Source organism: Seriola lalandi, unplaced genomic scaffold (genome assembly GCF_002814215.2).
Source record: "Seriola lalandi dorsalis isolate HSWRI2012SDOR001 ecotype SW California unplaced genomic scaffold, Sedor1 jcf7180002054277, whole genome shotgun sequence".
Classification (NCBI taxonomy): Eukaryota; Metazoa; Chordata; class Actinopteri; order Carangiformes; family Carangidae; genus Seriola; species Seriola lalandi.
In genome coordinates, this window is record NW_019524830.1 from 1465954 (window position 1) to 1491975 (window position 26022).

Below are 26022 nucleotides of genomic sequence, written 5' to 3' on the forward strand. Positions count from 1 at the left end.
CTGGTACAGGTCTGAGTTGGATTCTGATATCCCTATGAAAACACAATTGTATTAAATAAAATGACTTTCCCTCGCAGGGCAAACAAGGACATTTTAAGCAGCTCTCGCCTATGAAATGTTTTTGAAGCATTCTAAGGACTTAACATCCATTTAAACCTCATTTAGCATATACTGCAAGAAAATGAGACTGACAAACTGAAGAAATTATATCAGTGGTGAGGTAACATAAAGACACTGAAAGATGAAGTGCTTTTGTCAAAATCTGTGTAGAAACAAAGCAGAAAACTGTCAAATTTGGTGCTCAGATTCCCACAAAGTGTGTGACACTGATGTTACAAGTAGAATTTTGACCCTATTGTTGCACCTGAATCTGACTGGACAATCCACTCACATAGCAGAGAACAATTCGAGGGTAGGTGGTTGTTATCTTCATCTCTCTCGCCTTAGATCCTGAGGCTCTGGAGGAAGCGGTTCTTCGTGGGACTGAGGGCAGACTAAACACTACACTGACTCACAGCATCTAGTGTCACAAAGTGGTATTACAACACTGGACGAGTTGGGGCTAGCTGGTTAGCATTCCAGCATTCCTAGCTGGTTAGCATTCCAATCTCAGTAGATATCTCTGAAATACAAGAAATGTCTGGGTCATTACATCATCACTGTGGCTCCTTCACACACTGATGCTAGTGTTAGTTCTTTCTTTTTTTAACATTTTAAAGTAAAATTCTGTCCAGATCTTACACATTGCACCCTTAAGCAGCCCTTCACAATACAATATTCGGAAACATTCACTTTTACTTAACATTTGTCCAAGCACAACCACCAGAGGTGACATTTAAAAGTAAACAACAGTTTGAGATGTCTTCAAAATGTTTGCTGCACACCAAATTTCTCTGCATAGAAAACAAAACAATTGATTAGTTATTTCCTAATAAAAATGAATAGTGCTTTTCCCCCAAACAAATTCCAGACATGTTCTTTGCCCACATTGACTACTCAATTTTTACACGCAAGTTAAAATAAAAATATTGAGCCTAATTTTACTGATATTAACATGTGATGCATTGAAAACATTTTGATTTATTTTACAGTAATTACTAAAGGTCTAAGTGTATGCTTTGAATATAACATACAATCACCAACGTACTGTTCACATGAACCATCAAGAATTTGAACCTTTGCAGGAAATACTTTGCTGAGAAAGTAAACTCAAAACCTACAATGCCGTTGGACTTACCTCAGGTACAGGGCATTTGATTTCTACGTGCAAACAGGGTGGGTGAAGTTTCCTGCTTTGCTGAGGTCTGGGGTTGTTCCAAAACCGGCGTAATGAAGAGACAAACCGAGGACTGTACACTGAGGCTTCGGTTTACTGCGGCAGACTCAGGGGAGGCAAGTTTAATTGAACACAGGTGAAACACATTAGGGCGGGGCAGACAATCAGCAAGGAGGGAAGTAGGACAAAGAAAGGAAGTAAAGTGGTAAAGTAAATTAAGTAACCACAAGACACATAAGGGGAAATTATATAAAAATAAAACAGGAAATGAATGTCCAAACGTAAGAGTCCTAAAAGTGTTCAAACATAAATAGTCAAACAAGCTCCAAAAGAGTATGTATGAAAACTTGCTGCATCTCTTTGTTCCCCAGTTAACTTTTTTTTTTTATGCTGTTGTCATTCATATTATTCTGGGAAAAACTTGGCCGAGTCTGGGCGAGAGATCCCACGATAAGAAATGCAGTACGACTGGTGATCCGAGTCCAACAACCCACAACCGAGCCTGAAGTACACCACACGTGCCACACTCGACCCATCGCTAGTTCCGCCACAATGAATGGCGTTTATTAATTTCCTGCTATTTCCCCCATGCTCACCCTTCTTTTAGATACAGGATAGAATCCGATTACATGAATGCTCTTTTATTAGATGACACATTTACGAAACAGTACTGAAAGAGTTCAGAAAAACAATCAACGGATGTTGAAAGTTCATAAGCAGCAGCAGAAATCTATAAACTGCAGCAGTATGTGAAGGTAAAACAGCAGCTGTGTATGAAGTTCAGTTAATAAATTATAATCACACTAAACATATAGTTCATTCATCTGAAAGCAATTTTTACTAAATTAAATGTTTAAATGTCACATGTTATTCCTGTGCCCAAGGACAGTTAAGCCTGTATTTGGAAACATGCATCACCTGATGCTAAAGCTAGAAATCAGAGAGAATCCTCAAACACAAGGGGCACTGACTTTGTTTTAGTACCAGTGGATGTGTATTCCATTAAAATATCAATTAAGTGTCACAAGTGACAAATGAAAATATGGAATACAGGAATTGCATTACTCTTTTTAATTGAACCCTCCCACATTAAGAGCTGTTGGGTGCAAATGATGAATTGTCAAATGTCATAATCTAAATATGTCAATGGCTTGTTTTGCTCATTCCTACTGAAGTTATATAACTGAAATTACTTTGAGCCAATGGGGGAAATAAGATATCTTGCTAATCCCATATTCTACAGTAGCTGTGCAGTGTACCTCCTAACAGGCCTCATGCGGATTTTAAACTGGATATATACTTTGATTTGAAACATTCAGTTTGGTGTACGACATTACACAAACATTTTATGGCCTCGTGGCATCGTTCAATTTTATAGAGCAAACTGGGATGACGTTGCACATTTTAAGGTTCTCCCTTTGGATTCTAACTTTAGAGGAGAGTGCTGCATGTTCACAAATGTTGACCAAACTGTTCTGGGGCACAGGAATAAGAAATGTGAATTCTTAAAAAGAGTTGGATTCTCCTTTAAATGCACAATCCATGAGTATAAACATGTTCCAACCTCAAAGCATCTGATGCAGAAAAATAACAGACTAAAATCATAAATTAATTCATTATTAATTAAATGATTTAAATAATTAATAATTAAATTAAAGTCATTATAGATGGCTATTGTGGACCAATGCAAATGTATTGTGTGTTCTAGGATTACACTGGACTTGACTTTATGAATATAAGCAGCAGTCATGTGACCCCACTTCCCACAGTGTGCGTTATTATTTATGTAAAAATTAAAAAGAAAATGAAGTAATCCCATTTGCATTTTTATTTTCATTCTCATACTCATGTGGGCATTCTATGACCATATTGAAATGAAAATTGAAAAGCTGCTGACAATTATTTTTCAAAGACTTAACCAGCTCTACACTGACAATATTCAAATACAGTAAGCAAGCAGCATCCACAGTCCATGGCGTTTAAGTTTACATGTCACTACACTCTTTTGGAGTCAAAATGAAAATGAAAATGCAGTCAGTCCTCTCATCAAGGCAGGTCATCAGTGATGATGTCACTTCGTTGTCACTTTGTCTGACTGGAGCAGTGGCAGCAGCTTGTTTTACCGGTGCATGTACGAATCCGTGTTTTATATCAATACAACTCAATGGAAATGACCAGAGATAAGATTTAACTTGACTTTTAAATGTATTACAATAAGTGATAAGATGCTAAGAGACAGGAGTCTGAGTAGTTATTCTGATCCCAGTTCACAGCAGAGATGAAACCAACTGTTGTTACCAGTGCATATATATATATATGTGTGTGTGTGTGTTTTATATATACACCTCATTTCTTCTTCTTTCCTTCGTTCTTTTCCTCCCTTTCTGTTTCACTCTGCCCTTTCTACTCTCTTCTTCACTCTTCAAATCCAGACTTCCTCTTCTGTCCTCTTCTCACCCGCTCTTCACTCTTCTCCTGGTTCATCACATATTGTCCTCCTCTCTCCTTCTCTTAACTTTAGCTTTTCACTCCTTTCTCTGTCAATGTTAATCATTACCTATCCATGAAACAGGAGCAAATTTGTCACAGGAAGTAAAAAAAAATCAAATAACAATGTACAGTAGTTTATTTATTTTGGCAGAGGATGAGCTCACTCTTGATAGTAGTGTAGGGTACTGCTGGCCACACTTCCTACTCATACAAAGCCATGGACTGGTTAGCACTGCACTTTCTGCTTTTGGTGGGTTTGCTGTCTCTCTACAATGGTAAGTAAAACTGCATTTAATGGAGGTCATTTATCAGCACTAATTGAAAAGTTGAGAAATTATCCTCTCAAAATACTGTGCTGCCTTACCAACTCAGACCAAGATTAGGATGAAGCTACATCACTGCCTACTTTCACCGTTCTATACTGTTGCTTCCATACCAGTTGCCTCTACTATAATCCTGGACAAGGGCTCACCGTGAATGTTGTTTTTTCTAAACAATGATGTAATCATGTAAATTTCTATTTTCACTTTATAGCTCAAACAACAGCACCTAATACCAGCCAAACAGGTAATGTCAACACCACCTCCTTCAGCCTTCCAAACTGCATCCACACTATTGGCTGGCTCATCCTAGATTGGGTGGCGAAGTTTGATTTGACAGAGCCCACAGCCTTATAAGACAGCTCTTACTTTATTAATAGACCTCAAATTATATGAAAGAATTATTGTTTTACCTCTATAACAATACTCTGTGTCTCCCAGGCTGTGCAGGTCCTTCAGTGCTGTGTTGCTCTGGGCAAAATAACAACTGTTACAGGGGATGTTTCTGTGATGAGGCCTGTGTGGTATTCAGGGACTGCTGTCCTGACTACAACTCCACATGTGCACAATGTAAGTGAAGGGGAACTTAATAAATCAAAGGTGCAGGGCTTCAAGCATTCATCTGCAAGTCAGTTTCAGGAAATAGCTGTGCCATTCAAACCTTTCTTCTTGATTGCAGCTTTGACTACTGCGCTGCCAAATGGACTCAGCACAACAAACAGCAGAACTACATCTACACCAGTAGATGGCAGCACAGCCACAGCACCCACAGCCTCTGATACTACAGCAATAAGCACCAGAGAAACACCAAGAGACGATGGCATGACTTCAGCATTCACAGTCCCCACTGCTACAGGTTGGTAATTAGGATTTTTATCCTTTCAAAACTGCACATTTGCTGAAACACATTCATTCTGTCTGCTAAAAATGTGTTCCAGATTTTGTCAAATGTATGTTTGTCCGCAGGGTTAGTAATAATCCTCAGCGGTGATGTTAGTGATGTCTTGTACTTGTTGCAGGAACCACACTGAGAGAAGCCAGAACAAGTCTGGATACTACTAGTGTCATGTATTTACCAACAGATGGCAGCACATCCACGGTTTCAGAGCAAAAGCCAGACCCCAGATCCCCCATCAGCACAGATGAAGGTAGGTTACAGTCAGCGGCACATTTGTCTAATTCAATTATGTAGTTAACAGTACATATTTTCATTGGCACGCTCCTCTCCTTCAGATGTCTTAACAGCAATTGTTCACCTGAAAGTCTCAGTTTTAATTCGTGAGGAGAAAAATGAAGATGTGATTGTGGAGGCTTTATCCAGTGTAAGTAGAAAATCTGCAAATAAGCTTCATCAAGTTACAGTATCACAAGAAATCAATTATCAATCCATTCTAGACTGTATACCATTTACTTACTTACTTACTTACTTACTGTGTGTGTGTGTGTGTGTGTGTGTGTGTGTGTGTGGTTTCTGTCTGTTCTCTCAGTTTGTATCTCAGGCCCAAGCCCTTTTCCTGCAGAGCTGTGAGGGTTGCACCCTGAAGATCAGACACATCAAACCCACCTAAAACAATCTGCCATTGAAAGCATCTGTTTGGTTACAGCTGTAGTGAAAAAATAGATTGCACAACTCTTATTATGAGAATTGTTGAATGACTCCTCCTACTTCAAGCCCTAGGATAAAAAAAAAAAAAAAAAAGAGGACTAATGAGGACTATCTGGTGAGTGTTTCTAGGACAGGCTGCTGCAAACAGCATGAATGCAGTGTTGTTAGGTAGGATCTGTGACCCCCGCACTTCAAGGGAGGAGGATGAGACAAAAATTTAATTATGAGGCAAAAAGAGGAAACAGGTCCACATGGCCTCAGGGACCGGCATAACCTCCAGGAGCGGATAGTTCAAATTAGACCAGCATTGTCAGCCCACACCCACCTTTGACCCTGGAGATTTAATTGCACAAAAAAAAAAAAACCTTTACTGTAAAAGACTTTCTTCCTTCTTTACTGTCTTTCTACTCGTTTGTGCGTCTGCGGGATGATCGGAGACGTGGATCATGCTCTACCTGCCCAGCTGCCAGCCTGCTAATCTGAAACGTCCTCCCCGAATGTAACTTTAGCGATGTGTGGTGCAAATCAGAAGCGTGTGTTCTCTGTAAGCTCCTCTCCACGATCCCGCTGCGCAATTGAAGTTAATTCTACAGAGTGAGTCTCGGGTTCACGTTTCGCCACAGCTTTGTAAACGTAGATCATATGGGGTCACCGAGAGGTTGGAGCGGCCCTGTAGCTGTGCGTCGAGTCTCCAAAGATCAGTTACAATGTAATGGCAAAGGAATGTCGCTATTGCACGGAGCTTTGGCTCTAATTAGAGCCAATTGGAGAGTGGGATGTCATTTTATTTTATTCAGAAACATTGTTTGCGTGCTAGTACATTTTGTCTGCATATCCCTTGGCTACTGTTGAAAGTGCTGGTTGACGCTACAGTATGAATTCAAATTATTGTATTTGTAAGAGTGAAATTACACAACCTAATGTATATATCCAGTTTCAAATAAACAGTCCAATATAAATGCTTGTAAATAATTGAATCTTAATGCTGTAAAACAATGTAGAATCTTAATTTAATTTGTTCAGTATGTATGTTGAGTATGTTGAATTTATAGAATTGAAAAGCCAGTGTCAGGTCAATACTCTCTTTCTCTCACACAGACACACACACACATACACACATACACACAGTGTCCATATTGTCCACACCATCGGTCTGTTGAGGTATCCCTGGTTCCCTGTGGTGTGTGCATGTCGAAGGCCCCGGTGTTATTGATCCTGATTGGGCCTCACAGGAGGAGATTCCGGCCTGCCATTGACCCACAGTTCTCCATGTTTCCACCCTTCTCTCAGATCATCAGAGGCAGCTGTCTCCTCCTGCCGGCCGGCCGGCCGGCCTGCTCGCGTGAGATTTCTGATTGTCAGATGGAAAAGGGGGAAAAGGGGGGAAAATGAACTTACTACAGGTTTTGCAAAATCACTAACAGGTCTTGCCTGAGTAGGCTGCACTGACGTTTTTCTGGCTTGGTGACTGTCAAAACATCCCCCCATGCGTTCATACTCTCCCTCCTCCTCCTAAGAAAGCCTGTGGCTCACAGGCTGCTCTCCTCTTCAAAGTAAAAGTTCTCTGCCATGCGGCCTGTGTTGAATTTTTGTGTTGACGACTGCCCAGTACTCATGAACTCCTCGTAGGGGTCCTTTTTCTCCTCGTCGCTGCCTATGAAGCATTTGAAAAGCGTCATGGCAAGGAAGGAGTAGAAGCACATGACAAACAGGATGTAGAAGTAAGCATTGTCATAAGTCTCCCTAGAGCTGGAGACGGCGGATACTGGACTGGTGCTGGACAGAGGGCTTGCTGTGCTGCTGGACACAGTGGCGTTGATTTGGTGCCCACTGATGTCTGTACCAGTGTCCTCCAGAATCCGCTGGCATCTGGAGAGCAGAGAGAGCAGGAGGGTCCGGTTCATGAGTTTCATATCAAAATGGATAGAAAAGAGACTGAGCAGAAGATCTTGATGGAGGCAAAGAAATATCAAACAAAAATTAATAGAGAAAAAGGGACCAGAGCAACTGAGAGGACTACAGATGGAAAGTGTGAGAGGCAGGCACTCACTGCTTTAGGAAAGGCACGCTGTGAGTCATCCACCCACTCTTCAAGGGACTTGATAAGGTGGTATTTCAGAGATAAAGCCCACTCCCTTTCAGCCCTATTGGATGCAGCCAAAATATCATGAAAGCACAACTATGAGCTCCTTTAGAGAATGATTTCTACAGACTTGTTGGTCATTTTGATCAGAAATGAATCTGAATCAGTCACACACTCTGAAATTGCAATTCTCCCAGGACATTCTGGCTCAAAGTATTTTCCAAACCTCCCTTTTAACTCTTTTTCCTATCTGAAACTTTTTTTTTTTCAGCCTGTCTTCTTTGTGCTTTCTTCCTTCACTTTCAATTTGGGGGCTTGGAAGCTGCAGAGACACTTGGATTGTTGTCAGCTCCGGTCAAGTAGTCTACTCATTTCAAAGAGTGTTGGGGTCAGAGGTTAAGTTGTCTCCAGTGTGTTGCTGCTTGACTGACACTCCACTCCAAAGCAACCTCTTTGGCTTTTTCACTCATTGTGTCTTACAAGTTGAGCACTTGTAAAAAAAAAAAAAAAAAAAAAAAAATTTTTAAAAAAATTTTAAAAAAAAGTTTGTTGAAAACAAAATAGTGAAATGTGATCCTGCCTTGATCTTATCATGTTGGACACACAAACTGAGCAGAGACATGCAAACAAATGTGCTAACACACAGATACATGCAAATGAAAATATATTTAAAACATATTAAAACACAAAAAATAAACACATTCAATGAATTTGCGTTGATGCTTACATGCTCACTTTAGACTGATACCATGAATGACATGGACAGCTGCATACCTGATCCCTAAACCTCCAGAAGAGAGAAAAAAAAATGACAGGGAGTGATAAAAATGCTCTGCTGATATCTGTAACCTTTTGAGGAGTCTGCCAACTGGGTGAACAGTGTTTTCATTTCTGTTTGGCAGTGAGAGCCAAAACCCCTCTGAACCCTGCACAGCCATGTCAGTGACTGATGTCCCAGTGTGTCTGTGGGCCGCTGTGCTTATATAATTTACAGCAGCTCTGCTTTAGTCATCAAGGGGTGTGAAGGAGCCCACAGGGAGCAGGAATTTGTCCAAAAGGAGTGTTTATGAAAGGGGATATATTTATGATTTAGTGCTCCAGCAGTGTGCATGAGGTGCACAGCTCGCAGACAGTAGGTATTGTCACTGTGTGAATGTTTGAAGTGGAAAGAAAGAAAGAAAGAAAGAACGAAAGAACGAAAGAAAGAAAGAAAGAAAGAAAGAAAGAAAGAAAGAAAGAAAGAAAGAAAGAAAGAAAGAAAGAAAGAAAGAAAGAACTTAAACTGCAACAAGACATCCCTCGCTACTCTCAGAGAATCTGGCCAGAAATCAAAAAGAAGACCTCCTACTTTGTTAAATACTTTAATTTTTATTGTATTAACTTGGTCTCCAGTTCAATTCTACTTTCTCTAAATTTAATTTTGAAATGTCCAAAAGTCTTCTTCGCACTGCTAGGAAAAGATAAATGCTGAGGGTTTCATTTTTTTTATTATTGTGTAACTTTAAATGTGTCAAATTTAAATGGAATTTATAAAATAACCGTGTAGGTTTTTAATTGGGGAGTGTAAACTGAGGACATGACCTCAGTTGTTGGTCGCTGCAGCCCATAAATGACAACCACTGACTTGTGCATTTTTATATAGTTTATTATAAATAGTAAATAGTGCTGTACTGTACACAAAACTTCTTACAACAAAATCATTTTATGCCAATGTAAATGAAAATGATACAAAAGAAAAAACATGAATAATGAACATTGTGTAAGACTTACTTAAGCGCTTAAGAGCACTTATACAAAACGTAAAGAGGAGATATAAAACTTGAACGTCACTAAATAAATAAGAAATGGAACTAATGTTTGCAAGTTCCTGATGAAAACTAATTGAACACATGCAAAAAAAAAAAAAATTAACTGTCAAACTGAATGATGTATTCACTGGCAGCAAATTTTTTTTTTGGCTTAATGACATCACAACTACATTTTCTATTTTTCATCACTTGATGATTTCCCCTGATTGATCAATGCACGCAACCCAAAGTTAATGACATTAAAAAGAGAGAGCATGTTTTTGAGGAAAGATTCCGGGACATTTGATCCGTGTTCATTTACATCACATGAGGTATGAATGTATTGCACTTTCTTTTGGTTGCAGTGGTTTTTTTGCTGTGACTCCACGCGGCCTCGGTTCATGCCTTCCTGGTGGTTTTCCCGGTGTAGTCACATTTTTATCTCCAATGTCTTTTACAAGAATCACATCGATGTACAGCTGATATCATTACCCTAAGACATTGTGATGAAGAGATCCTTAGGAGAACATTGCGGCTGAGCACGAGACGTTATCACTAAGCGGCCTTTTGATAACCATCAGCCATGAGAATCCACCCCTCCCCTATCAAATTGGCCCCAGAAGCACAGGGGGCTTAAAAAAGTCCGCCTCAACTTGCATCTCTGCCACTTATTACAATAATCAAATACAGAATCTTGAATGTATTTACTCCCCTCTCCCCACCCCTCTTCTTTTCCTCTTTACAGACAACGAACCGTGCTTGGTCCTTGGAGCATGACGTGACGCACGAGCACAAGCGAGTGCCAGGTAACAGGAGAGGCTGCGCCTTTGGTCCTAATTATTCCAGTCAACCCCCTCTATCGCCGTCACTACACCTCCATCTCAAATGGTTCCCTTCCTTGCTGAAGGAGAACACCTCAACCCCTTCACCCATCCAGCCTCTCTCTCGCTCTCTCTCTCTCTCTCTCTCTCTCTCTCAGTCCTCGGGGCCTGGAAGGTTTGTCAGAGGCAGAGGGTGGGGGGGTGGGGTGGGGGGGTGTTCTCTGGCGATGACTGTCAGACTGGCCGGGGGAAGCCTCCTGCTCAGGCCATGTTGGGGGCTTCATATAATGAAAGGCACCTGACGAGAACAAGGAAAGACAGAGGAAGGGTTAAGGAGATTCCTTTTGCATTGTATTCAGTTAGAACTGCTTAAATCCTATAATGGTTAACATAGCAAATGGTGTGAATTTTGAAGTTAAATCAGAGTGTGACAGGAGGGAGGGGTGAGAGCAGGTGAGAATGGAAACTGGGGTCCAAGGTTAAATAATAAAACAGGTGAAGAGTTCGGGGAATTCTTTGAATTTAATGTGGTTGGCAAAACTAGCCTGAGCCTGAGCCTGGATCTCTGCTCGGCTCTGCTCCACTGATCAATAACAACTCTAAATCTGACCTCCAGTGGGACACATGGTTCTAATCCTGGTCTGCCAAAGGCCATAATCGCCCCCTGTTAAAGAGCCCCTTACCTTGCCTTTACACACACACACACACACACACACACACACACACACACACACACACACACACACACACATATACGTCTACGCTCACAAATACACATAGACACACACACATTTCACCAAACCCCCAAAAGCTACATGTGGGTCTCTCTCAGGACCGGCTAAATTAATGACATCAAGATGTTGCCACTGATGGGCCAGTCAACATGTGGTAGTGTACCTCAGATCAGCCCCAACAACACGCCGCCCCGACCAATACACTCCCCTCCCTCCTGTCAAACACGCTTTGGGAAGTGGCTCCTTTCATTTGGGCGGCTATCTTTGTTGCATGGGTCATTACATGACTAGATGAGGGTTTGATGGGCAAGCTCATCATACGGGGTCATGAAAGGACAGTGAGTGAAAATGTGTGTGTTGGGATAAGATCCGGACATGCCTCTGCATCAGCCCACGTGGATAGTCCAGTGATGGTAATGTAAACTGAGGTAACCGGGCCACTAGCGCTCTTTAACATACATGTAATTTCAGCACAGTGCTGGGTGATTTGAGAAGCTCGCTCATCAGAGAGGTCGGCGCAATTAACATGGGTTGTGAGTCAGAAAATCTAAACTAAGTAGCTGAACCGGAGCAGGGGTTACAGAAGGACATAACCGCTAATCAATTATATATAATTTATGTTCAAATCTAAAAATTAAAGTCCTTAAACACCCCTAACTCTCTGACAGATCAGCATGGAAACAAATTATTTCCAGCGTACCTTGCTCTGACTGTACTGTCCATACTGGTAAGACGGATGGTGGTCCACGGCGTAAGCTGGGGAGGTGTAGGAAGGTGGGCAGTAAGATTGGGTGCTAGGCAGGGTGGGCATAGTGGGCAGGCCTGGTAGAGCCTCCAGGCGTTGGGAACCGTGACAGCTGGCAGCCATGCCTCCGTTAGGCTCCAAGCCTCCAGTCAGCGGAGAGAGGGCAAAGTCACTCTGGGACTGATGTGGCACTCCACCTGGGTTCAATAGGCCCATCACCTGAGGGGAGAAATGGAGGAAAACTGGGTTATTAGTACTGAATTCAATTGAATATAAACACAAATCCAAAAAGGTGTTCTGGTTTTACCAAGAAATTCTAAATAAAATATACCATCAAGTAAACTTTTTAATGAAAAATACAAAGCCAATTTATTTTTCAAATCTGCTACTCCATTCCACTCCACTCAGCTGGGCTGGAGTGGAGTGGAGCCTCTCTCCTCGTTCATTGTCAGAAATAGAGATCATTCCTTTGCCCTCCTAGTGGTTTCTATTAAAGTTATCGTGTCATAATTTTGGAAGTAGATTAAAGAGGATATTTTCTCTTTTATTTTTCATTTTAATTTTATTTCTCCATGTGATGACACTTGTTGTTTTTGTTATAACTGGAATGGATATAAAAGAAATAAATAATCTAAATCTGACTTTGGCTGCTCTTAATATGGGAATTAATTTCTGAGAATGTGATGAATTTGAAGCAGAACTTCAATTCAGTTGTATGTGTTCTCTGATGTATTGATCTATTCAGAGCAATGCACTTTCTCTCATTCTCTCTCTCTCTCTCTCTCTCTTTCTAACCTTCTGTTGTTGCCCTAAAATCACAAATCACCGTGTCCTCCTGAGGCCAAGGTAAAGAGGCCAAAAGGGTACGTGGGAATGAGGGGTAGGGTGTGTTTGTGTATGTGTCTGAGAGCTACCTATGTGTGGAATTGTGTATATAACAGTAGGCGTGTGTGTGTGTGTGTGTGTGTGTGTGTGTGTGTGTGTGTGTGTGTGTGGGGTAAGCATTTTTTGCTCTGATGTCAGGGGTGCAGGGGTATCGGTGATACATCGTGAACAGCTGCACATAAGTTTGCGTGAGAAGCAAAGTCATGAAAATGTCTAAAAAATGAAGTTAAGGAGAGTTACAGTCCGTGTAGGAGAACTAAAGCCAAACACCAAACCAAATACCCTTTAAAACAACAAAAATTACTTGGAAAGAAAAATAAACCGAAAAAACAAATAATAATAATACTAAGGCAAAAGAATAAGTAACAAAGAGTGATGTAAAAACAAGACTTTCCCAACTGACAGCCAGCTGGCATACACACGCATGTTCACATTCTGATGTGTCTTTAATGTGTGCAATTTACAGCTGGTGTGTCAGAGTGATCTGACCCCACACATCTGACGAACACAGAGATGTGGCCTACCACTAAATCATTATTTCTCTTACTGCAGGGAATGTGCACACATGCTCCTGCACAAAGTCTTTTATTATAAGAAATATATAAATTCAGTTACCAATAAACCTGCAGAGGAAAAGCCCCAGAGGAAAAAAAGGTTATCAATTAAATCATTAAATTATTGAATTTGTTAAGTTCTTGTTTATAAATAGCAGTTTTCTAGTGGTTTCATACAAACATTTTCTGCTGTTTAGTCTTATCGCCTCATGAAAATAAACATACTGTATGATTCTGTTTGTGTATGTGTTTGCATGTGTCTGTATCTTGAGCTACATGCTTATGCGTTCATGCACTTTCTGTCTGCAACTGAAACAGCAGCAGTTTCCGATGGTGTGTCTGTTTTGAGGTTGTTCCGGGGATTAGGTCTCAGGGGGGTGCAAATCCCGGCCGCTCGCTTCCTTGGTGAGAAAGGATTCCTTTGGTATGCACCAGATCAGCAGTGAGACGCCAGGGACCCTGCACCACAGGGAAACCACTGGCCTGACTGCTGTTTTAAAAAGCAGAGCTAACCGCTCAGACAAGAATATCACCTATCTAAAGTAAACCTTATCCGTATCAAAACTCCACGGTGCTCTAATTCTGACCATATCTGGAGTTAAATGAATCCCTGGATCTCCTGATGGACACAGAACAGTCGATACGGTAGCGTAGCTTTTATAGAGAAATTTAGAGTTCAGATGACCAGATAATTCTAGTCAGGATTTAACACAAAATAGACCAAACTGTTTCTATTGGAGAAAACTGAAGCTGTAAAGTTTTCTAAGAGCAAAGAGGTCTTCATGTATTAACTATCAATGTCATAGGATTTAATCAATTCTCATTTCCTCTTCCTTATTAAGTTAAAATCAGGAAATTAATTCTATCCTCATCTGAAGTAGAGAAAACTGTATTGCAATATACATTCAAACAGCTGCAATGAATATATGAATTAAAACAAATTAGCCAACAAAGTGAGTCATTTGCATAAATTACACACTTTGTTACAAGAGGATAGATTACTTCATTCCAATCAATTAAGACACTGGAACGTTCTGTGATTGCAATTCCAGACTGAGAAAACATTCCAGGCACGCCGTCCCTATGCAAGATGAGATGTCCATTCTGTATGGAGCTGCCCAACTAAGGTTAATGCTGAAACCATCCACGAGGCCACAGCACCTTTGGCCTCTTTATTGGAGTTAAAGTCACTTGTCGACCCTGTGGGTGTGTGAACCACAGCCATGCGCTCAGTTACAGGATGGCAGCTACCAGCAGGTTTGCATCCAGTTATGCTTCAACAGAGTGTCTAACTGAAGTGCAATTTACGAGTGAGCGCAGTTGGCTGAGATTAAAACCATCGACCACTGATGCTTGTAGCTCACCGCATGTCATCTTCACTCTCCCTGTCTCTCTATACTTTTATATGTCCAATGAAAATACAAATCCACAAACAATAATGTTTTAAAAGTAAATGTGGCGAGTTGTTGAGGAGCGAAAAAACAAATTGTAGTCAGTCACTAGTGTTCATGTATCAAAGCAGTCAATTATACCTTCAGCCGCAATGGTGCCACCTTTTACTTTCTGACCATGCACCCTGGCAGCCACAACAAAGCTCCTCTCTTTTTTTCAATATATATACATCCTCAGGCATTTGCAAAGTAACAAACCTGCCTGAGGCAGTTTTTTTATCTGTGCCTGACAGGAGTCTGAGATTCTCTCTCATGGGAATTAGTACCCAGCATGCATTGCATGTGGGCTGGCCACCCTTTGTGGCGGTTAAAAGCTCGTTTTACGCCTGTTAGTCCATCTTCTGGACTGGTAGGGAGCCACTGATGGACACTGATGACTGTGTAATCGACCATAATTGTCTTTTCAGTTTTGATTTGTGTCATCATCCGACATCCATACATCCCTCCTCATGTTTGGTCCTTTTAGTGTCCCCAAAGACTGACGTTTGCCACATTTCAAATTCATCAAACAACCCATCAGAATACACAAAAATGAAAAGCTACCGTGTTTTCTAGCTTAACAAGATTTCATCAATGTCACTGCAATGACACTACCTAGGTCACACAGAGGAGAGAGTGTGTTTGCGTGTGTCCATATGGTGCATTTCACAACCAGCATGAAGAACTACAGGCCTCTTGCTTCCCGGTATTATGTGTGTTGTGTATGTTCATTTGAGACTGAATTTATTTGTACATATGTATACGTACATGTATTCAGAAGAGTTGCTTGTTTCTACATGCATATCTGTGATAGATGTATAGACGAACCTGTGGTGAGAGGCTGTTGCTGATGGCGGGGTTGACAGCGTTGGTGTGTGCTGTCTGGGCCACAAAGCTGTCCGAGTATCCTGAGAAACCATGACGTCCAGAGGACAGGCAATACGCGGAGCTTCCATCCTGGGAGCCTGCTGACGAGCCGAGCCCACTCTGGTGCACGGAGGTTGGGGGCAGCGGCTGCGGTCGGTGGACTGTACTGGGCTGCTCGGACGCTGTTGAGAATCAGACATTTCTACTTAAAATCACATGTTGCTAAATCTACACGAACTTTGATGCTGCTGCTCTGAGACAATTTCAGATTTTGCAGTTATCAAACTGAAAAAATATGACTGAAATACTTCTATTTTAAAGAATAAAAAATTTGGCTGCAATCAATTGGACCCACCTTGGGCTATGGAAGTGGGAGGGTAGGGACTGTCGGACAGCTGGTAAGGCTGCAGGCCCGACATAGCTGATGGAGGGAAACCACCGGGGATGAGGTGGTTAAAAGCCATCAGCTGATTGGCTCCGGCTTGCTTCCTCCACCGGGCTCTTCTGTTGCTGAACCACACCTGAGAGGAGAACAGAGTGTTTAATTTTTTTTATTTATCTACTAAACCAATAGAATAATGTTACTTATCCAGTGCTTATATCTGTATTTATAAGTGTGCTTGGTGCATGTAAATGTATATGTGTGTGTGTGTGTGTGTGTGTGAGGCCCCTCTGACCTATTACAGGGAGCTGAACTGATAGAGATCTTAACATCTGGAGCGTGCAGTGAAACCACAGACATTACATCTTTGTGTGCTACTGCAAGTCACTGGGTTCAGATAACGCCAGAGGGCTGTTACAGCTGTTAAAGCCTATATTAGCACACTATCTAAATCAGTCATCTATTTTAAGACCTTTTTGCAGAGTCTGACAAAAATAAAAAGCTGTCTTCATAAACAGTGGGTGCAGTGTATCTGTGTTTGTATCTATACAGTGGGGGGCGTGGGGTTGAGGGTTGTTGGGAAGAGGAGGGGGGGGGGCATGTCTTATGGCTGTAAGGAATGTGTAGCAACATCCCCAGGCAATTTAACGCCCACATGACACATATCCGTGACAGGCCGACACACTGCTCTGCTGCGGGACTTTGAGGGTCGAGGTGAGCGTTTGTGCGTGTCTCTAACCTGAACTCGAGCCTCTGTCAGTTTGGCCCGCTGAGCCAGTTCCTCTCGCGTGTAGATGTCAGGGTAGTGTGTGCGTTCGAAGGCCCTCTCCAGCTCCTCCAGCTGCTCCGCTGTGAAGGTGGTCCGACTACGGCGCTGCTTCCTCTTCAGCGGCAGGCCTGGCTCCGAGTCCACGTCGGAGCCCTCGTCTGAGTGGCTGGCTGAAATCACAAAAAGAGACAGACTGTTACTTCAACATGACACAGAATGAAACTAAGTTGCACTACAATAGCCAAACCCGAGACAATAGATTATGCTGAGTACAACACATGGTACAGAGCCACCTTAGATTGTGTCCTCCTGCTCCCTTAAAGTCCTCAGTGGTTCCTAAGGGGATCAAAAGCCAGAAGCTGCTTGAACATGGATTAAAGAGGGCTAGATCCCTCTGGGGCATCTATTTCCCTGGGACACTGTGTCTCTCCCAGTCTTAGCCATGCTGTGCACTATGCCAATAGGGTCCCATAGTGAAGAGCAGGCAGCCTTTTGCAGGTGCTTCTTAATCTGTTTGTTGAGTTGAGGGTAGAAGAGAGCGACTGGGTAACTGGGAGACAGCTATTGGGATCTAATTCAGCAGAAGAAGGAAATCAATGAGGGCTTGAGACTAGAAACAGAGGACTATTGCTGCATTTCAGGGGGAGGTTACCCATCTATTAAATAATGATTAGGCTCCACAAACTAGCGTGACAGCCTGCTATTGTCCGCCATTACATGTCTGCAATCCCCCCATCTCTTTCTCAGTCATACACACACACTCACAAACATGCATCTGCTGCGTCTGGGCTGTGGGCTTTCACTCAATAAAAGTAGTCTATGACAATGTGTCAAACACAGATGGACACAAGACAGAAAGAGTTGGAATCCACTCCCAAATCCACCCCAGAGGGACCTCTTAGACCTCATGAGGAGGGTTCACTGCACCTTTTCGACACTCTATCGACTATGTGGCAAACACCTAAGCTGAGGGAGAAGAAATGAGGGAGTCAAAAGCAGAGAGACAGGTGTAAGCAAAAGAAAGGCTTCAGCAGAGGACAGAGGCCTGTCTGTTTCCCCAGACTGCTCATTCTCCCTTTGCCCTCCAGATTTAAAGCTTTAATTAAAAAGTGCCAAGTCAGACATGGAGGGGGGTAGCAGGGATCTCCCCTTGCCTCTGGAGCCTCTGGAGCCAAGCAGGAAATGTTTGTGCCGGTTGCCAGTGTGTGTTTGACCAGGCATTACACACGGATTTGGTTCCTGGGAATGCTGCTGCGCTCCGGACCGCCGGCACACAAGATTCTGATGCTGAGAAGACCTCTTTATTACAGTTGAACTAAGGGTGCCACGCTGGCATAAAGGCTCAAAGGGGATTGGCTGGATGCTTATATACTCCTGGAACGTGCACTATGAGTTTGGGATGTGGTTTGTTTAGGTAAGGATGTGGCCCGAGACCAGTTGGAGCAAATTTTATAATACAACAGACGTAAGGAGAGGGCCACACAGCATGAAAATCAAACTTGATATTTTTCCTATAAACAAATTTCTAATACTGTTTGGATTAGTAAGTGCAACTTGAATTAATCAGCACATACGCAACACTACAGGACGAGACTTGGAGAAACAGCGAGCTAAGTAACATGTGGTGTCATTACCATTTTAATGATGGAGGAACAGAGGGAGAAAGAAAAAGACAGCGAACCAATGACGGCGCAGAAACGAAAAGATTCTTGAGGGAGGGAAAGAGAGCTCATAAAACTCCTCAGAGGAGAAAGCTCCCCATTGGCACAGTAGCTCATGTTAACTGCAGAGTGGGGGTGGATCTGTCCTCCTTTGCCCCCTTTATTTCTGTCTTTCCCTCCCTTTTTTCCCCTCCCTGTTTTTATTATTAGTAACTACAGAGAAAACACTCCATCACTCCGTCACAGACTCTCCCTTAATGGCAAATGACAGTGTTGCTTTTGTCATCCTCTGGCTTGCGTTTTCTCTTTTGCGCTCTTCCTCTCTCACTCTCTGTTGTTTTGTTTTGTTTTTTTTTTTAAGAAATGATGTGGCCAAGCCTTTGTATCTTAGCAGGGAAAAGCCTGTGGCAGGGCTCTATTGGACCGATTACCACGCTCCATCTGTAGGAGCCATCAGGGACGCCCGGGCCCGCATTCAGGGGCCTGTCACCTGCCCAGCAGGGGAGTGAGGGGGGGAGCTGTAGGGCGAGAAGGGGGCTGTAGGGCCAGGGGATGAGTGGGGGAATGAAGGGTGGGGGGAGGGAGAAGGGGGGGCACAAAGGGGTCCAGAGAAGGGCTACTGGGGGCTGTGGAGGGGCACAGCAGGGGATCACCCCCTCATCCCCTCCCTCCGTGGCCTGAGGGGCACAAAGTTGGGGGGATGGGGGAGTTGGAGGGGTTGACGTGGAGAGGAGATGGGAGGCTGAAGGCACCTGAAGAAGATGCTGGGGAACGGGTGTGGGGTGCCAAGCGAAGGAGAATGGGGGGGGTGCTGGTCATTCTTAAAAGTGGGACCTGTCCCTTCCATCTCATGCACTCACTTCTCCTCTCTGTCTCTCTGTGCTCACCCGTCGCTGCGTCCACATCTTTTGACATTTTCAAACGAGGCCCTTACGCTGCTGCGGATCACTTTTAAGGCACGCTGGTGCAGAAGCAAGCTTGTTCCCACACATTCCCCACAACAAACGGCAGAAGAGGATACTAAACACACAAAGGGAGGCCTCGACCTCCTTACTTAAACACCCAAATCAAATTTTACGCTGCAGCTAAAGCACTAGGGAGCTGAAACTAGTCCATAGCCACTCACAGTTTGGCTGTGGCTCTGACAAGAATCTTAATAGAAAGATAGATTATTATCCTTCAAGCGGAAATTGGGGCTGCTGCAGAATTATCCATAAAACAGAAATTTGAAAACAAAGTAAGCTGTAGGTTAATAAACTAATAACAAGCTAGTTTTGATAGTAGAATTGATAGAGGAACATTTATTTACCATAGTTTAGCAGATAGTGGAGAATTCAACAAGTGAATTCAACAGGTTCCTTTCACTGTTCAGAGGCTCTTAATTATATTCAACAAGTGTATTTACAGGTGTGTATGTGCCTGCACGCGCAAACAGTACACACACTCAGGAAGAAACGGATAGGGCTGCAGACCCGTCACTCAAGGTAAACTGAACCATTTATCGATCAAGAGAGGAGACTGACAGGCAGGGAAGATAAACTCCAGAGGGTCACAGATGTGAACTTGGGGAACGTCCAGTTCCATTAGCTTCACCTGCAGCAGCAGTGCCTCAAACAGGCCAAAAAAACCAAGTGAGGATTCCAACTGCACGAATAAAGACTGCTCTTGTTTACTGCGTAGACTACATTGGCCAGGAATTGCCTTGCCAAGCATTCACCCCCCCTCCCACCCGCTCAAGAGATGTTAATATGAAGAGACATGCACAGGCGCACACATCCATTTATGTGTACACGTGTGCAGAGAAATTCACACAGGCAGCTTAAAACAACAAAATAAAAAAAATGAACAAGACGGGAAGAGTGGCAAAAGTGTAATCTTATCTTATAATCAAAATTGATTTTAAAGGAAATGGAAGAAGCAGGAAAAAGAATGAAAGGAAGGGAGAGGGATGAAGAGCCACAGTGAGAAAGAGAAAGAGAAGTGGAGCATATGGGGCAGTTTATAGTCTTGTCCTGGTAGGGGCTGGCTAGCCCTTCCTCTAGGGGCTGTTAATAGAGAAGGTAATTGAGCTGGTGACATGTGTTCGCAACACAAAACAAAGGGCAGAAGAGACAAATGAACTAGTTATTTGCCCAGGGAAGTAGATCTGGCCCTTTCAGACCACAGAGCATAGTGCGAGTGGGCCACTGAATAAAATAGTGGCATGCCACATAGAGCCAGAGCGAGCAGATGCACTGGAGGAAAAGAATAGTTAACTGACAGCTTATGGGCTCAGCTGGGGTTAACAGTTAAGGGAAAAAATGGGAGTGAGTGGGCTGCTCACTTGACTTGCTAAAAAGCCCCCAGGAACCCGCAGCTGCCTGGGAAAGAAAGGGGGGGGGCAGATAGAGAGAAAGAGAGAGAAGAGAGGGAGATGATGATGTGCTGGACAGAAAAAAAAATGGAGTGAATAAGCGCAGGAGGTTGGCATTTAACGGACAAAGAACTAGCTGGCGATATGACGCTGAAAGATGTATCTCTGTCTAATATTGGTGAAGTGACAAAAAGCCACAAATGGCCCTGCACTGGCTATTATGTGTGCCCAGTGTGTGGTGGTTATTATTTAGTTCCACTGTGGTGCAGTTAGGTGACAGTTTCACGGTGGCATTTCCACCCTCGGGGCAGGGACAAAGCAACTGCACGGAACCCACGCGGGGCTGCAGCAACAGGCCAGTCTGCCGCACGTTCCAGTTAAACGGAGACTAACCAGCAGAGATCCACCTCAGTCCAGCTCTGTTATGAGCAGACAGACAACCAAGCGAATCACCTCATTCGGGATAACAAGTGAAACTCTTTTTCAAATAACAGCAAAACCCTCTGGAAGTCTTGCGCACCGTAAAAAGAAAGTTCACATATAATCAACATTGGCTGCTTTGTGAGACATCCTGATGTTAAGGAGTCTGTCAGTTCTCATCTTTTCTCAAACATTATCATAACCTCCTTTTCCTGGGGCCTGATAGTTTTAACAGTCAAGTGACCCTAGGTTAGCCCCTGACCTTTTCACAGCTACTGCACAGCGCTGCTGCGGTGAAGACGGCCTCAACGCTGACACCCCCCCACCCCCCCCAGCAAAACTTCACAGACACTCAACAGAGAGAGAAACCATCATCACATTCCATGCTTTCTTTTCTTTCTTTTTTTTTACCCTACAAACACTTAATTGCTGTATTTCTCTTGGTTTTATGAGCTCTGCGCACACATTTTCAACTACTGCAGCATCAATGCTTGTATTTCGGCAAATGTAGGAAATAAATCGTGTAACTTTGCAAACATTTGAAAAGAATGTTTTTAGTAGATTTCTCTGTTCAAGGAAGGAAAAGAGACATTAATTAAAACAGCAACAGAGTTGTTCTGGCGTGTCCATAATGTGCAATGTGCTGGATGAAACAGCTCCACAAAAACTGAGGCTAAACAAAGTTAAGTGATTGACAACGCTGTCTGGCTTTACTCAATTAACTATCCCATTGTGCTCCTCTTTGCAGAGTCCCCTCGCCCCCGACCCTTTTCTCTTCTCACTCCTTTATCCTCCCCATCACAGAGTTTTGCTTGGCTAATACTTCCAAGGAAATAGAGAGCTCTTTTTCTACTGGGGCTCCTCTCCTTGACCTTCCATTGCTCACTGCTTCTCTTTCAGTCACTTCACAGTGTCTCTGGGGTTAGTGGGGAGAATGTGGAGAGTACATCAGCGCCGAGGGGCCGGCTCAGGGCAGGACCTCAGCCCATTACTTCAAAGTTGGCCTGCATTCATTAATTGTCCTTTGAATTAATATTGGAGGATCACAATGTGGGTGCCAACAGAGAAAGAGGCTTTAATGAAGCATAGAGTCTGCATTCAGTTGCAGATCAGCTTGTGTGGATTTTTTCTTTCTTTTTTGGAGAAAGAGGGAGCCTCGAGAGTCATGCCAACACAGAACGTAAAAGTTTTGAGTATTTATATTTGAGAAGAGGGAGAGAAGATCTATCTATCTCTCTCTCTCTCTCTCTCTCTCTCTAGAGTGCAGAAATATATTGTGAGTTCTGGTTTGTTTTCCCTAGCAGTCCACTAGGCTAAACTAGCATTATAAACACTATTAACACAGGAAAACACAGCATGAGGCCCAAATATAAATTTCTTTCATTATCCCAGCCCTGAGAGGAAAATGGAAATGTGGCTGTAACAGACATTCCTCTGGTTGCATTGAGGCCTTCTGTCTCCTGTGACCAGCACGGAGACGGTCTCCTCTAACCCTCCAATCTTTAACTCATTCACCGTGGAAATGCAGGGACCCCTAACAAACACACAGGGCTCAGGAAAATCAGCGTCTATCTCTCTGTTTACAGCTGTGGGTTATTGCCACGCTGCTCAAGTTGCTTTTGCTCCCCCGTGTGTGAGAGAAAGAAAGGTATCTGTTTATATTCATAGATAGTCTCATGAGAGTAAAAAGTTATGAAACTTTCAAATTGGATTAGATGGCTCGGATGTGGCAGCTACACGTGGTGAATGTATATAACATGCACCTTTTGACTGCTTTAAAATGTGGTACACTCCACACACAAAAAAAAAAAAAAAAAAAAAGCGCAAATATGATCTTTCTGGTCTCCTTACGCTCTAAATATTCCTCTCTTTAGATCCATGCCAAAGTCACAGGGAGCCACTCACCCAGTTTATTTACACAAACAAAGTCCTACTCAGCTCCTTTGACAAAAGCAGCTAAATCTTTCATGTTTTGTCAGCACTTGATTCCTCCTGTCCCTCTGGCTATTTGCCTGCCTGTGGACAATAGAAGCAGGAGAATGGCAGCAGATTGTTGGAATGCACCTCAATGAAACCAATTATTACATGTTGACTGCGTTCACCATGGCAGATTTGAAAGAACTGGGCTCATTCAATTTGGCACCGCAGGATTCCCTTTAAAGAAAAGTTATCCCTTTGACTGTTTGTATTTCTGAGCTTTTCTTTTTCTTCTGCTTCTCTCTCTCCCCGTCACCCCCACTGCCATAAATTGATCCTGCAAGAGTGGCTACTCCTCTTTCATGACTTTGGTTGCTTTAATTAGTTAAATGAGGCTAAAGTGCTAACAGTAATAAATAGAGGAAAGGATGCTATCAATTAATTCACTCTCACTCATGGCAAAAACAAATTCTTGGCACCATCGGATTATTCAGTCTTCTGTTTAAAATTATATACCACACAGAGTTGGATACACTCACTGCTTTATGAACAAATGTGATAAATGGCACAAACAATTCTTTCAAACATATCTCAAACTGCAGCACAGCTATGCATGTTGTTTAAATTCAGTCCACATAACTCAATAGTTAAAGGAGATGTAAACAACTTAGCATTAGATTCATCCCAGCAAACATCCTTTTTTTTTTTTTTCCCCACAAAGTCCCAGCCGCTTGCTAATGCCATGCAGACCTGGGGCTGCCCAGTATACTTTATCCCACAAACCTTAGCAGTCCTTTTCCCAGACAAATAAATCTAAATGAGTCAGCTTTGATCTTCGCACTTAAGGAAAGCCAACAATAGTGGTAGAGGAGAAAGGGGCAGAGAGCAACAGGCCTCTCTCCGCCACAACAATAGCCTCTGCAAACACCTACTTAATCAATATTTGGCCAGAAGACACTCTCCCAGTCCCCAAACCACCCTTTTCACATTCTAATGAAGTGCTATAAAAGAGAAAAACAACAACTACTTCCACAAAGAGACACAAGAATGAAATAGTGCTCTTCTGTATATCAATGGGGGAAATTGTCTTTCTCTAGATCTGTTTGCATGTAGGATGTCACCTATTTGATGTAAAATAGCTAATGTTATTTGTTTTCTTTCAAATAAATAATAATAATACCAACCTAAAAGTATTAATTAAAGATACATCAAAAATTTCTTTTCATAATTTCTTCCTCATATAATTTCTGGGTTGCATCAAACACACTCCTTTAAGTTCGAACAAAATATTTTCAAAGGTGCATCTTAAAATTAATTTAACAAGCAGGGATGCATCCTAATTTATTGATCAGTCAGATTATTTCCAATTTTAATAGTCTATTCTGCGCTAAAATGATTTATCTATCGATTTATTTAGTGCAGAAATGAGTTTTGGAAGGTAGAAAAGTCAACACTGTCTGATCAGTATTGGGGATGTGTCTCGCCTGGGAGAGGGAGAGGGAAGTGCCCACAGATATTGCATGAATGTGTGCGCCCTAGGCGGAAAGGAAAGGGGCGGACTTTGTCTGAGATGAAAGTGGAGAGAAATAAAAGGTTTGGATTTAATCTAGTGGAGAGAAGGCTTTCCCTGCGCTCACTGGCTGAAGGCGTCATGCTCGCTGCGCAAAGACTGTGACAAAAGCTCCGTGCGCAAAAGTAACGGCACCGTTCAATTTGATTAGGCAAAGGCCTGATGTGAATTTAACACATTTCAGGCAAAAATCACGAGCCTTCTTGCAGCTGCCAGATGTGTTAACTTGATGTTTATTTTATTTCTCTGTAGGCCTAAAGTTTTCACCTCTTAAAACCGAACAGCGGACTGAAATCCAAACAAAACCACAAGAATGAAAATACGAAATAAACCTGTGCGTCATTACGTGACATCGCCTAAACACCACAACTGTTTTCTATAGGCCTTTTCATCAATAATTAACTATAGACCGCATTGTGTCTCCAACAGCAACTTTTCATTTTTGCGGCAACACTCTTCAGCCCCCAGTAGGTCGTAAATCAACAGGTGTTTGCCTAAAGTCTGAGCAGTTCTTCCCCTATTTTTTATTTTTTGAATACAAACTGTAAACAGTGGGAAAAGCCCCCAGATTGGCACTTTTTTGAGCATTCTATAAACCAGGTCGCTCTGGGCCTATTGGTGTCCCTGAATAATTCATCGCTCATTGCGGGTTCATAATGTCTTCTCCCGGCCTTTTGTCAGCACAGTTTTTTCTCCCTTTCTTTCCCTATTTTGAAAGGCCCTGGCGTCTTTTTGTACACCACTGAGCCGCTCACTGGAGTTTGGCTTTTGTGCGCGTCAAACTGAGGTGTGAGTCTCAATGGACTCTCCCTGCTTTGTCCCCTGAAGTTCATCCTCAAGTGTCCGATTGAGTGTAAAAAAAAAAAAAAAAAAAAAAAAAAAAGTTTCTCAGGCTTGGAAGTTAGACAAATGTTTGATTATCCACTTAATTTTTTTTCTCTACATTTGTTAAATCTCAGAAGCCTGAGCGCCTGTAAACACCTGACGCTTTAATGTATTTAATTCTGTGCAGGTTAACTCGATCAATCTTGTAGCCTATTATTAATGCAATATCAAAATGTTATACAAGAGCAGACACATTAATTAATTATTATTATTATCATTATTATTATTGCTTGGTCGTCGACTAAACACCTGACAAGTGCAGACAACAAAACTAAAACCTCTATCCAAAATGAACCCAGTAATAAAACATCTCATTCACAACCTGGATATTCACACAGCCAGGTCAAATGATAAATGTTGCACTTACATCTGTCTCCCAGAATGCCATCGATGCTGTGTTTTGTCCGCGGTTCGTTTTCCTCCATCTCCCTCTTCACCACTTCATCATCATCTTCTTCATCCTCACC

At 42.5% G+C, this 26022-nt stretch overlaps 3 protein-coding genes across 4 annotated transcripts in view; 1 reads left to right on the forward strand and 2 right to left on the reverse strand.

Annotated features, from left to right (window-relative positions):
- Window positions 1–3918: 3918 nt before the first annotated feature.
- Window positions 3919–5908, forward strand: LOC147819166 (uncharacterized). Of its 2 annotated transcripts, XM_087173749.1 has the most exons (7): window positions 3919–4041; window positions 4301–4333; window positions 4528–4656; window positions 4766–4942; window positions 5106–5234; window positions 5320–5408; window positions 5574–5908. In XM_087173749.1, exons 1-7 carry the CDS (start codon window positions 3984–3986, stop codon window positions 5652–5654), a joined length of 696 nt encoding a protein of 231 aa, XP_087029875.1. In that variant the 5' UTR covers window positions 3919–3983; the 3' UTR covers window positions 5655–5908. The 2 variants fall into 2 exon arrangements, with proteins under 2 accessions (XP_087029875.1, XP_087029876.1); XM_087173750.1 differs by lacking the exon at window positions 4301–4333 and having other exon boundaries at window positions 3922–4041.
- A 777-nt stretch (window positions 5909–6685) lies between these two features.
- Window positions 6686–8603, reverse strand: LOC147819167 (uncharacterized). Its single transcript, XM_087173751.1, has 3 exons — window positions 8503–8603; window positions 7743–7836; window positions 6686–7561 (listed from the first exon to the last, which is right to left on the reverse strand). Exons 2-3 carry the CDS (start codon window positions 7769–7771, stop codon window positions 7222–7224), a joined length of 369 nt encoding a protein of 122 aa, XP_087029877.1. The 5' UTR covers window positions 7772–7836; window positions 8503–8603; the 3' UTR covers window positions 6686–7221.
- Window positions 8604–9412: 809 nt separating this feature from the next.
- pax3a (paired box 3a) overlaps window positions 9413–26022 on the reverse strand; it is a 19191-nt gene continuing 2581 nt past the window's right edge. The window contains exons 4-9 of the mRNA XM_023405392.2: window positions 25923–26022; window positions 16720–16919; window positions 15954–16119; window positions 15560–15780; window positions 11818–12081; window positions 9413–10681 (exon numbers count right to left, since the gene is read on the reverse strand). The exon at window positions 25923–26022 is cut by the window's right edge and continues 44 nt beyond it. Of these exons, the coding sequence (XP_023261160.1) occupies window positions 10664–10681; window positions 11818–12081; window positions 15560–15780; window positions 15954–16119; window positions 16720–16919; window positions 25923–26022 (969 nt within the window). The 3' untranslated portion in view covers window positions 9413–10663. The remainder of the gene's footprint in view (window positions 10682–11817; window positions 12082–15559; window positions 15781–15953; window positions 16120–16719; window positions 16920–25922) is intronic.